The sequence below is a fragment of the Nomascus leucogenys genome, chromosome 13 (assembly GCF_006542625.1).
Source record: "Nomascus leucogenys isolate Asia chromosome 13, Asia_NLE_v1, whole genome shotgun sequence".
In the NCBI taxonomy this organism is placed as follows: domain Eukaryota; kingdom Metazoa; phylum Chordata; class Mammalia; order Primates; family Hylobatidae; genus Nomascus; species Nomascus leucogenys.
In genome coordinates, this window is record NC_044393.1 from 31,599,094 (window position 1) to 31,612,787 (window position 13,694).

Below are 13,694 nucleotides of genomic sequence, written 5' to 3' on the forward strand. Positions count from 1 at the left end.
TGGTGCACACCTGTAATCTTGGCTGAGGTGGGAAGATCACTTGAACCTGTGAGGCTGAGGCTGCAGGAACCGTGATCACGCCACTGCATTCCAGCCAGGGCAACAGAGTGATGCCCTGTCTCAAAAAAAAAAGGCACATATATTTTAAAGTATGATGTATAATAGTAAATTTAAAAGAATTTTTAAAACAAAACACAAAAGTTGAAAGAAATTTCATGCCTGTTGCCCAGGCCAGTCTCAGGAACCTCCATGGAAAAACATGAAAAACACTTATTTGTCACTCTATCCTTCTTCATTTTATGTCCTTTTCCTTGTTGCTATATTATTTATTTATTTTTTATTTACTTATTTATTTTTGAGACAGAGTCTCGCTCCATTGCCCAGGCTGAAGTGCAGTGGTGCAATCTTGGCCTACTGCAATCTCGGCCTCAAGCGATTCTCCTGCCTCAGTCTCCCGAGTTGCTGGGATGACAGGTGTGCACCACCACGCCTGACTCATTTTTTGTATTTTTAGTACAAACAGGGTTTCACCATGTTGGCCAGGCTGGTCTCCAACTCCTGACCTGAAGTGATCCACCCGGCTCAGCTTCCCAAAGTGCTGGGATTATAGGCGTGAGCCACCGCGCCCTGCCCCTTGTTGCGATATTAAATAATGCCAGCATCCCAACTCAATCTTCATTTTCCCACTCCCACCCAATTAAAATGTTTATTGAAAATGGGAGTGTGTCAGCCACAGGCATGTCATTTTCAAAAGCCTTAGTCATTTATGAGGACACCTTTTTGTAGGTACAATAAATCTGATTGATTTTTATTACACATCTTAGTTTAGAATCACTTTTACATTCCTAGACAAAGAGATGATACAAATAAATATCAGTTGTAAAACTTAGAGCCCCAAGTATTGATTGGCGTATTCTTTGTCTAAAGGTAGCCAAAGAGAAGGTCAAGATCAGTAATAACTTCAAGGAGCCATAAAGCCCACTGCCTCCTGCCTGCCCCAGGATCACTCCTTTCATAAATAACCCCAGAAGCATTTCATTCAGGAAACAAGGGCAGGCAGAAAGGTGACAGATTTCTGAACAGTACAAAACAAAGCCTTGCGTGACAGACAATCACCAGGCCCACTATTCTTAGCCAGTTCCCTCAGAGCATTTTTAGTATGGCTTTTAGAGTATATTAACAGCCCCATTTTCGTCCACTGATGGGGTTCAGATGGTCTGAGGTGCTGTCTCCAGTACGCCTCAACCTCAAGTGGGAAATGTGAGGCAGAACTGATATCCACGTTAACAGGGAATCGACACTTCTCAGAAACTTGGCAACGATTCTACATTCAGTGAGGGAGGACTTGTCAGAGTCAGACAGGAAAAGCAGAGAGCGGCCCACGCCCCAGTTGCAGCACTCTGGCGCCCTTGGTCATGGAGGTGTGGGTGGAGCAATTCAAGCAGCATGCAGGCATTAGACGGGAAATAATCCAGCGTTAGGTCAGTCTTAAGAAAGTGCTTCATGCCTATGATTTGTGACCTTGGGTTCTGAATCCAGGGGTCTGAGAGACATGTGACTTGAAAATATGAAGCCAGATACATTCTCCAGATCAGAGTAAAAGGGGGTCTATTGGGGGTTGCATACACAGTCTCAAACTCCTTCTCCTGATGGTCATCTTAGATCCTGTTAGACTTGCTTTCTGGCTTTGCTAGCTGCTGCCGGCATGAAGGCCCTCAGATGGCTCAGAACATTCTAGGTATGACTTAGAGACATGAAAACCTGGTCCCTCAGTGGGCTTGGTAGGTCCTCTACATATTTGGCTCAATGCAGAACCCAAAACAGCAGCTTTCTGGGGGCAGCATGACATTCTACAATCTGCTCTACTCAAATATTTATCGGATCCATTTTGAGAGAAGAAAAGCACCAGAGACTGCTTGGAAAGGGACAGCTTCATTTCCAAATGAGTCTTCTTTTGTTTCCACAGACCACCACGTGAACACAGCTGAGTACAAGGCATGCCTGTCAACTTGTCTGTCTTCTCTTAGAAAAGTTCTATGTGTCACTTAACCACCCTTCGTCAGAAGAGTCACCTCGAGATACCAGTATTAACATATAGGGTTATATGCAGTTTTCTTTTTCTTTTTTTTTTTTTTTGAGGCGGAGTCTCACTCTGTCGCCCAGGCTGGAGTGCAGTGGTGTGATCTCGACTCACTGCAACCTCCGCCTCCCAGGTTCAAGTGATTCTCGTGCCTCAGCCTCCCGAGTAGCTAGGACTAGAGGCATGCACCACCACACCTGGCAAATTTTTGTATTTTTAGTACAGATGGGGTTTCACCATGTTGGCCAGGCTGGTCTTGAAGTCCTAACCTCGGGTGATCCACCCAACTCGGCCTCCCAAAGTGCTAGGATTACAGGCATGAGTCACCATACCCGGCCGGTTATCTACAGTTTTCAATTCTCAGATTTGCTACATGAATATTTTTAGCCTACAGAATTCAGATTAGCTTTGAGGAAATGTGGTGTGAGAGACATGTGTAACCAGCAGACAACCAGCTTAGGCTACCCACCTTAGCGTTTTGTTCTTATTCAAACAGGCAAAATCTTAGTAAATAAGAAAGAAGTAAAGTTTGATCTCTAGAAAAGATGAGGGAAGGCTGAAAAGGGCCCTGGGTTCAGAAAGAAGGGTTACTAAAAAGGAGATAAGCTGCTGGACAACAGATCTCCATTTTGCAGAATGCTAAGACATTGCACTTAGTACCTCCTGTTTCCCATGGGTTCTGATCCAGAAATGTGCCCTGGGAACTGAGCAGCTGAGTTAAAATTTAACTCAAGGCCCACCTGAGTCGCCACCTTCCTGAGGCACCGTGCCAGCAAGGTGCACCAGTGTGGCAGACCTGGAGACTCACTGTCCCCTCAGGCTTGGCTCATGGACTCAGACACCCACATGGGAGTGCTTCCAGCCTGGATTAGTCATTCAATGGGCCTTTAATACAGACAAAAGGCAACAACTGCACATTAGTGTATTTCTAAAATTGGGCAAGTTCTTGGTCTCTGTCTCTCTTACAGACACACATGGACACATTCACAGAACACAGGCACCATTGTGCTCTCACACCCACACACACTTATGAGCTTCTCTTGGGGGAAAATGAGTAATATTCACCTAATGACCAACATAAAATGAAGCTCTGAATCTCAATAATACAAGGAACTAAAACTTACAAACCAAACTAGTAATATGTAAATGGGAATTCTGAACTCTCCTTTGAGCCTATTCAATCACGCAGCTATTCTTCACCAGCATCTCAGGCTCTGCCTGGAGGGAGCCACAGTTCTAGGATTCGGTGAATTCTCTGCCGAAGGCAGGCAGGATTCCTTTGCTTCCATCTGTTACGTCTTCCCTACCCACTGCACTGAGTCTCATGTCTCCATCTCTGCATCTGCCTAGCTACTCTTCTGCTCTCTATACCAATATGGAACAAAATGGGGAATTCAAAAGTGCCACAATACAGCTTCTTCCCTCAACTCCAGTCCCATCAGAGAAGGCAAAACTAGCCTCCTTTCTCCCACAAAACAGGCCCACTGCAGAGCATGCTCTGGAGGCAGAAGATGGGCCCACACAAGGATGTTCAGAGTACGCGTGCATGGGAAAAGATGGTGACAAATGAAGAGTAAAGTGACATGGTGTATGGATATGGCACCAGCTTACAGACTTAGGTCTTTGACAGGATGGTCATGGTTTTGAGGTTTTAAAGAAGCTATTTCCCTAAACACTCCGAGGAGGCAAAGGGAATGTTATTTCTATTGCTCCCAACATTGAATCCTTCAGAAGCAGAAATTGGAAGAGATTTCCTCACTCAGCAGGTCCCAAAGGCAGATCCACTTCTTACTGAGGTGCATGGAAGCAAGACTGCTGATGGTGCCCACCTGGGGCCTGGATCCAAATGTGATTTCTCATTTCTCCCTACAAGAACAGGCACCTATTCAAGTTCTAGGGTTTTCACTTTTCAACCTCACTGTCATTTTATCCCGAGGCTCCAAAGATGGGGTCCTGCTAAGGTGACTCCTGATTCTGCCCTATTGTTCAACAAGAAGGGAGCCCCATGTAAAGAACAGGCTAGAAAAGGAGAGAGAAGAGAAAGGGAGGGCAGGGGAAGGGGGAGAAGAAGGCAAGGGGGAAGGAAGCAAGGTCACTGGTCATTCTCTTGCTTTCCACTTGGACTATCGCACTTTACCTTACCCATGCATTTCTGAGATGCTAATTAAAAGATGTTTCCCAGAGGGGCTGAGTGCCAGATTAGGAACAGCACGTTCAACCAGATTGAGTTGGTTGATCTGCAAAGAGGCCATCGCTTCTCCTCAGGGGAATGGTTCTGAGTTTGGGCCGAATCCTCTCTGCAGCTTTTTGCTAGTCTCTTCTCTCAGAAGGCAAATGCTGTTTCCGCCCTGGGAGAGGAGAAGCTGGCTTTACTTTGGAACCAGCCCCCGAGACTGTGGATAAAGCTGAGATGCAGGGGTTCCTGAGGAAGAGGAGGAGGATCCCGACTTCCTTCCACTTTTAGGCCTGCAAAAGTCAAACACATGTTTATATTACATGTCCCCATCTCTGTCCCTGACACATCAGATGTCATTAACATTTCATTTCAGGCCATTCTTCAATGGCCTGAAAACGACGATAAGTTCAACTGTAAAACCACTAGACTGGCACAGCCTGAACCTTTGGGCATGGCGAAAATGGCCTCAGAACAGAGGTGTGGAACCTGAGAGAAGGAGACTCTGATGCTTAGCAATTGTTCTTCCTTTAAAACCAAAGCTTGACTGTACTGTCCTTTCCTGATTGATAAAAAAAAATTAAGTTTGCAGGTAGAATTTCTTCCATTTTGGTTTTCCACCCAATTGTTTTCCTACAACTTTTAATCCAGAATGTAATAAGACAGAATTACTACTTTTGCACCAAATGGGTGAGGTAAACTTAGCATGGAGGCCCAGAGCCTGGGTTGTGGATCTGGATTGACCTGTTTCTGAATTCTCGCTTTGGCCCTTACTTGCTGGGTTTCCTTGGAGATGGCTACTTTCTCAAATTCTCTAAGTTTCAGTTTTCTTGTCTATAAAATGGGACTGATTATAATATTTGCCTTCTAAGTTTTTACAGGAAATCATTAAGATAATGTTTGTAAAGCACTCGTGAGAACTGAAGAACTGACTGCTATTTCACTAGAACACATTCACCTTATAGTAAAGGACTGGGGACATTAGGTATTCTGGTATTCAGTATACCTGGCATAGTGTCTCAACCATAAATATTTGTAGAATAAATAAGTAAACATAGGAGTAATATGGCAACATTTTCTAGTGTGTTCTGCAAAGTATTCCATGATAAACAAGCATTCTTGCTTTGGTTTGTCCTTGTTCAAACATGTTCTGTTTAAACACACGTCATCAAAGCCACTCACCTGGCCTTGGATTTCTTATTTGCAGTGCTTTCAAAGGATGATGCATCCACCTGTATCTCATCTTCATCCTGCAGAGCCGCATCCAATGCAGCCTGGACCTTGGGGGCAATGGCTGGACCCTCATAGTCTCTGGTGGTCCGGCTGGGCATGTCCAGCTCTAACAGCACAATGTTTTCTGCCTGCAGAAGCACAGCCACCACCAGCTAGGTTAGCTTCCAACTGGACACAGGCAGCACAAGCAATCGAGGGCCCCTCCAAGAACACAAGTGCAAATTGCTTGTTAATTCAGAGCCTATCAAGAAAGAGCCTGCCTAAAAGAAGTGATGCTGTTTTACAACGCCTAACCCCACCTAATTTTTTGCTTTTGCTTTCTTTCTTTTAAATAACTCAAAGCCAGGAAGAATGGCACCCAAAGAGCTAACTAACCGTAATCTTCTGTTTGGCTCTGGCTGCCAAGAGAGACTCAGAAACATTTAAAAATATTTCAAGTGAAAATCTTTCACTATAAAAATAATACAAGTTCCCTATTGATAGTTATAAAATACAGATGAGCAAAAACAAAAAAAAATTGAGTGTGCTTCCACCAACCAGAGAAAAAAGTTTACATTTCAATATATTTTATACCAAATTTTATATCATATATATACTTCTGGTATAAATTACTCTATAACTTAATACGTTGTGTATCCTAGTTCAGCCAGTTGCCCCACTACCTGACCTTTAAGCAACAGGACTGACTGCATAGAGAAGATGGGGAAACTTAATTAGAGAAAGCAGTCAAGTGCTGAGTACAATGCCCAGCACACAGCAAGTGCTCAGCTGGGCATGGTCATCCTCACTTGAGCCGAGGAGTCTGAGGATACAGTGAGCTATGACTGTGCTACAGCACTCCAGCTTGGGTGACATAGTGAGATCCTGCCTCGAAAAAAAAAAAAAAGAAAAGAAAAGGCCAGTGCGGTGGTTCACGCCTGTAATCCCAGCACTTTGGGAGGCTAAGGTGGGTGGATCACCTGAGGTCAGGAGTTCCAGAGCAGCCTGGCCAACATGGTGAAACCCCGTCTCTACTAAAAATACAAAAATTAGCTGAGCGTGTTAGCACATGCCTGTAATCCCAGCACTTTGGGAGGCCGAGGTGGGTGGATCACCTGAGGTCAGGCATTCAAGACCAGCCTGGCCAACATGGTGAAACCCCATCTCTACTAAAAATACAAAAATTAGCTGGGTGTCATGGCGTGTGCCTGTAGTCTCAGCTACTAGGGAGGCTGAAGCACCAGAATTGCTTGAACCCAGGAGACAGGGGTTGCAGTGAGCAGAGATCGCGCCACTGCATTCCAGCCTGGGTGACAGAGCGAGACTCCATCTCAAAACAAATAAATTAATTAATTTAATTAAAAAGTAGAGGCTCTCATGGCAGAGCTTCTATTTTTCTATTTTGGGGTCATTAACTAGTCCTCAATGATGTCCCTTTAAATGACTACATGACTGACACACATTTTGTGAGATGAAAGTGCCTGAAGTTCTTTACGACAGGTCCATCTCCTGTCACTACACATCTGTGTTCTCTCCAGTCTTCCCACAGAGCCATTTTGAAGCTCATTGTTAATATTTACTGGCCATGACAGACAGGATGTTTGTACTCTCTTTCTCTAGTACTGACTTTTTTTTTTTTTTTTGAGACGGAGTGTCGCTCTGCGACTCGGCTGGAATGCAGTGGCACGATCTTGGCTCACTGCAACCCCCGCCTCCTGCCTCCTGGGTTCAAGCGATTCTCCTGCCTCAGCCTCCTGAGTAGCTGGGATTACAGGTGCCTGCCACCATACCCGGCTAATTTTTGTGTTTTTAGTTTTTGTTTTTTTTTTTTTTTTTTTTGAGACGGAGTCTTGCCCTGTCGCCCAGGCTGGAGTGCAGTGGTGTGATCTCGGCTCACTGCAAGCTCCGCCCACTGGGTTCACGCCATTCTCCTGCCTCAGCCTCCCGAGTAGCTGGGATTACAGGTGCCTGCCACCATACCCGGCTAATTTTTGTGTTTTTAGTAGAGATGGGGTTTCACCACGTTGGCCAGGCTGGTCTCGAACTCCTGACCTCAGGTGATCCACCCACCTCAGCCTCCCAAAGCGCTGGGATTACAGGCATCAGCCACTGTGTCCGGCCTATTAGTTATTATTTTTATTATATTTATTTATTTATTTTTTGAAACGGTCTCACTCTGTCACCCAGGCTAGAGTGCTGTGGCATGATCTTGGCTCAATGCAGCCTCTGCCTTCTGGGCTCAGGTAATCCTCCCACCTCAGCCTGCCAAGTAGCTGGGACTACAGGCACACACCACCACACCTGGCTAATTTTTCTATTTTTAGTAGAGTTAGGGTTTCACCACGTTGCCCAGGCTGGTCTCAAACTCCTGGGAATCAACCAATCTGCCCACCTTGGACTCTCAAACCGCTGGGATTACAGGTGTGAGCTACTGTGCTCGGCTTATTTATTTATTATTTGTTATAATTGTTATTGGTATAAATGTCTTCAAGTACCTCTGGAAAGAAGGTAGGAACTCCAAGTGGAATAGTATCTAAGGGCTTACACAAATCTAGACTCCAAAAGAGACAGGAGAAAAACCCAAGAAGGATCTTCTCACCCTGTATCGGGCCTCTGGACGAATCATCATGGACATTCTTGCATGCTGGCTCAATGGTCTCTTATATCCCACGGCTGAGACTGGCCGCTTCATCATCTGCTGGTTCCTGGAAATGAACTGCAGTGTTAAAGCCGTGGCTGGAGTCCTGTGGAACCAGCACTCGGAAGACTCTGACAGAACCTGAAGCAAGTAACTGCCTGGACTGCAGGCTGACGTAAGTGGGATGGGAAATACTTCTGTTTTCTGCTTGAGTTGCTTTCTGATTCAGAGCATCATGCATCTTTTAAGCCAGAAGATATTTTTAATCATCACTCAGTTCTTAGACAGCATTCACAAAGCATAGCTGTCAACATCCCCCACCTCTGCATCCCTGCCAGGTGTCTCCCATCTTTCCAGCAGCACCCAGACTTAGTGTGAGAATCCTTCTCAACACTGTGGGTCAGAATGACACACAAAGATAACAGCTCTGAATTGCCCCTCATGTGACCTAGCATACTTCACTTCACAGCTGGAGAAACAGAAATGAAGGAACTTTGGAAAGGTCACTTGCTCACTCACTACTGACAAAGTCTCCCAATTCCTAAAACCACACTCATCATCAAACTTTTACCTGGTGGATCTATGGCAACTACAAAATCAGAAATGCAGTGGGTTTTGAGTTTAAATAAGCCAAACTGTGTTCTTATCAAACCCCTTTGTTGACCAGAGGGGTCTTGTTATCAACATTCTTTTCCTCCCTCATACTTGAAGATATACTTAAAGTTAATAGTGACTTACTCCAGTCTGGTTATAGGATGTAGTTTCCAATGATCTTCCTCTTCATCAAAGAAGGCTCTATTCATAATTTTACTTTTTTCTTCCAGAGGGATAAAGTTTTCTATAATAAGATGCCTGTAAGAGCACACATAACAGGTGAAAACAGATACAGAATACATATGAAGTGTCAGCTATCTGGTCTCATGCATGGTGAGTAATTAGGTAAGAGTCAAGGCACATAGCAAACATTTACTCAGCAAGTACTATGGGCCTAACATCATACAAAGAGCTGAGATACAGACACAAATGATATCTGGTTCCTGCCTGAAACAAAGGGTAATGGTGCAGCCCTGTTAGGTATAATAGGTACTGACAGTGGTCTGTCTTAGAAATATGGAGACGTCACTTCTGCCTGGGAAGGGGCAGGATGTGAACGGGCTCAAGAAGGAGGTGATGCCTGGGCTATACTGGAGTAAACACTTGCTACCTGAAGAATCTTTTAGAGGGCCACTAGTGCTGCTAACCAAGGTCATTAACTTCCAAAATGCCAAAAACAGAAGAAATTAAACTGCCTTACTCCAATCCCATGGCTTGTTGTCCATTCTAACTGACCAGGATAAAAAGCAGGACTAAGTGGATTTCAGCCCCTGAGAGCACTGAGAATGAAGATCATTCCTACTAACAGTCTCTGTCTGACAAGTGCCCAGGAAACACATCAAACAAGGAAACTGGAACCCACTGGTGGTGTCTCTCTATGGTGATGACTGTCTCCCATTACATCTCTGCCTTTACTCTTCTAAAGCCTCAGGACAAAACAATGCCAAAAGGAAATGAACATGGAAGGGACACAAAGCAAACAGCACAGAGGTATAGGGTACTGTGAGAAACAGGCTGACTCATTGTTTACTCAAAAGATATAAAAAGAGATATAGGCCAGGCACGGTGGCTCATGCCTGTAATCCTGGCACTTTGGGAGGCCTGAGGTCAGGAGTTCGAGACCAGCCTGGCCAACATGGGGAAACACTGTTTCTATTAAAAATACAAAAATTAGCTGGGTGTGGTGGCAGGCACCTATAATCCCAGCTACTCAGGAGGCTGAGGCGGGAGAATCACTTGAACCCGGAGGGCAGAGGTTGCAATGAGCCAAGATCACGCCACTGCACTCTGGCCTGGGCCAAAGACCAAAACTCTGTCTCCAAAAAAAAAAAAAAAAAAAAAAAAAAGAGAGAGAGAGATAATAATGAAAATAGACTCCTTAGGAAAAAAAAATATTTTGGGGAGCTAAAATTTTCTCTTTGACATTTCAGAAACCATTTTTCATAACACATATTTGGCTTTCTTCTGGTTACAATGATCCTATTTACTCATTAGAAAATGTAAAAAACAGGCCAGGCCCAGTGGCTCACACCTGTAATCTCAGTGCTTTGGGAGGCCAAGGTGGGCGGATCACCTGAGGTCAGGAGTTCAAGACCAGCCTGATAAACATGGCAAAACCCTGTCTCTACTAAAAATATAAAAATTAGCCGTGCGTGGTTGACCTGTACCTGTAATCCCAGCTACTTGGGAGGCTGAAGCATGAAATTCACTTGAACCTGGGAGGCAGAGGTTGCAGTGAGCCAAGATTGTGCCACTGCACTCCAATCTGGGTGACAGAGCAATACTCTGTCTCAAAAAACAACAACAACAAAAAGAAAATGTAAAAAACATAATCACCCACAATTTCACTATTCAGAGATAACTATTATTATTATGTTGGTATATTTTGTCCTGATCTTTTTCTAGATGTACATACCTGCAAAGAGGACTGACCGACACACACATTTAATTAATTAATTAGCTTTTCTGGAGACAGAGTCTCGCTTTGTCGCCTAGGCTGGAGTAAAGTGGCACAATCTCAGCCCACTGCAACCTTCGTCTCCCAGGTTCAAGCGATTCTCGTGCCTCAGCCCCTGGAGTAGCTGAGACTACAGGCACATGCCTCCATGCCCGGCTAATTTTTTTGTATTTTTAGTAGAGACAGGGTTTCACCATGTTGCCCAGGCTGGTCTTGAACTCCTGAGCTCAGGCAATTTGCCCACCTCAGCCTCCAAAAGTGCTGGGATTATAGGCGTGAGCCACCACACCTTGCCTATATTTAATTTTAAGGGCTCTTTTCCAAATTTAAAAATTGGTCATTAAAATAATCCCTTTGAAAAGTTCTTCTTTGGCCAGGCATGGTCATTTTGTAACCCCACTAATGAAATAATGGATCCAGACAAAGATCATCTGTTGGCTGAACTATTAGCTCCACATTTCTCAGGCCAAGCTGCACATTAATGTTACCTACAGAGTTTTGAAAAATATCTTGCCCAGACCTCATGAGAGACCAAGAGTTCTCAAAGTGCATTCACCAAACCAGCAGAAGCAATACCTGGAACCTACTAGAAATGAAAATTCTCAAGTCCTGCCCCAGCCTTTCTGAATCAGACTCTGGGTGTGATACCCAGCAATCTGTGTTTAACAATCCCTTCAGGTAATTCTGATGCCTGCTAAAGTTTAAGGACTACTGCCCTAGACCAGTTAAGTCAGAATCTCTGAGGTGGGGCTCAGATATCACTAATTTTTAAAACTTCTCAGTTTGTAGCCAAGGTTGGGAACCCATGCTTCAGAGATAGCTTTCAGTTAAAGCTAAATAAAGGGAATAGAGATACAAGTCAATTGACACCATGAAGAAAGAGACCAACAAATCCAGAAGGTGGTATATTTCTTCTTTTTTTTTTTTCTTTTGAGTTGGTGTCTCACTCGGTCACCCAGACTGGAGTGCAGTGGCATAATCTTGGCTCACTGCAGCCTTGAACTCCTGGGCTCAAACAATCCTCCTGCCTCAGCTTCCCAAGTAGCTGGAACTATAGGCACATGCCACCACTCCCACCTACAATGTGGGATATTTCTACAGGCTATCTGACTCAGTCTTTTCAATAAGTCAACTATGAAAAATATGTATATATATACTTTTTGAGATGGAGTTTCGCTCTTGTTGCCCCGGCTGGAGTGCAGTGGCACAATCTTGGCTCACTGCAACCTCCGCCTTCCAGGTTCAAGAAATTTTCCTGCCTCAGCCTCCCGAGTAGTTGAGATTACAGGCGCCTGCCACCACACCCAGCTAATTAGTAGAGATGGGGGTTTCACCATCTTGGCCAGGCCGGTCTTGAACTCCTGACCTCATGATCCACCTGCCTCAGCCTCCCAAAGTGCTGGGATTACAGGTATGAGCCACCATGCTCGGCTGAAAAATATTTTTTAAAATAAAAAGAATTGGCTGGGCGTGGTGGCTCACTACTGGAGTAGTCCCAGCTACTTGGGAGGCCGAGGCAGGAGAATCACTTGAACTCGGGAGGTGGAGTTTGCAGTGAGCCGAGACCGCGCCACTGCACTCCAGTCTGGCGACAGAGTGAGACTTTGTCTCAAATAAATAAATAAATAAATAAAATAAAAAATAAAAAGAATTGCCTCAGATTAAAATAAGTCTAAGAGACTTAATAACTAAATGTAACATGTAGTCCTAATATGTAGATCCTAATACCAGCAAACCAAGAAAATCTGAATGTGGATTGGGTACTAGAAAATAACTAAGAAACTTAATTTTTTTAGGTGTAAAAATATCATTGTGTAGACAAAAATCAATTATATATATATATATAAATAAATATATATATATATACATATATAATTTTTTTTTGAGATGGATTTTCGCTCTGTCGCCCAGGCTGGAGTGCAATGGCGCGATCTCGGCTCACTGCAACCTCTGCCTCCAGGGTTCAAGTGATTCTCTTGCCTCAACCTCCCAAGTAGCTGGAATTATAGGCACCCGCCACCATGCCTGGCTAATTTCTGTATTTTTGTAGAGACAGGGTTTCACCATGTTGGCCGGGCTGGTCTCAAACTCCTGACTTCAGGTGATCCGTCCGACTTGGCCTCCCAAAGTGCTGGGATTACAGGTGTGAGCCACCATGCCCAGCTGGTATTTTTATATACTAGTAATTGATATTCCAAAAATAAAATTAAGAATACAATGTCATATACCATAGCACCCAAAAAACCCTTAGGTATAAATTTAACACAAGTGCAAGACTTATACACTGAAAACTACAAAACATTCTTGAGAAAAATTAAAGAAATAATAAATAAATGGAAAGACATCTCATGTTCATGGATCTGAATACTTAATACTGTTAAGATGACAATATTGCCCAAATTGATCTACAGATTCAATGCAATCAATATCAAAATCCCAGCTGGCTTTGTTTGCAGAAATTGACAAGCTGACCTTAAAATGTAGAGGCATACCTCAGAGATAGTGTGGGTTTGGTTCCAGACTACTGCAATAAGGTAAGTATCACAATAAAGCAAGTAACACAATTTTTTGGTTTCCCAGTGCATATAAAAGTTATGCTTACACTATACTGTAGTCTATTAAATGTATAATACCATTTTGTCTTAAAAAAGTATAGACTTTAAAAATACTTTATTGCTAATAAATGCTTACACAGAGACATGAAGTGAGCATATGCTGTTGAAAAAATGGTGCCAACAGACTTGCTCTATGCAGGGTTTCCACAAACCTTCAATTTGTAGAAAATGTAGTATCTGTGGGCCGGGTGCGGTGGCTCATGCTTGTAATCCCAGCACTTTGGGAGGCTGAGGCGGGCAGATCACGAGGTCAGGAGATCGAGACCACGGTGAAACCCCGTCTCTACTAAAAATATAAAAAATTAGCCGGGCGTGGTGGCGGGCGCCTGTAGTCCCAGCTGCTCGGAGAGGCTGAGGCAGGAGAATGGCGTGAACCCGGGAGGCGGAGCTTGCTGTGAGCCGAGATTGCGCCACTGCACTCCAGC

The 13,694-nt window shown here is 44.1% G+C and overlaps 1 protein-coding gene across 1 annotated transcript in view; it reads right to left on the minus strand.

Annotated features, from left to right (window-relative positions):
* Positions 1-777: 777 nt before the first annotated feature.
* Positions 778-13,694, minus strand: part of KIF3B (kinesin family member 3B) — a 56,852-nt gene continuing 43,935 nt past the window's right edge. The window contains exons 6-9 of the mRNA XM_030826793.1: positions 8,842-8,955; positions 8,065-8,170; positions 5,436-5,614; positions 778-4,546 (exon numbers count right to left, since the gene is read on the minus strand). Of these exons, the coding sequence (XP_030682653.1) occupies positions 4,450-4,546; positions 5,436-5,614; positions 8,065-8,170; positions 8,842-8,955 (496 nt within the window). The 3' untranslated portion in view covers positions 778-4,449. The remainder of the gene's footprint in view (positions 4,547-5,435; positions 5,615-8,064; positions 8,171-8,841; positions 8,956-13,694) is intronic.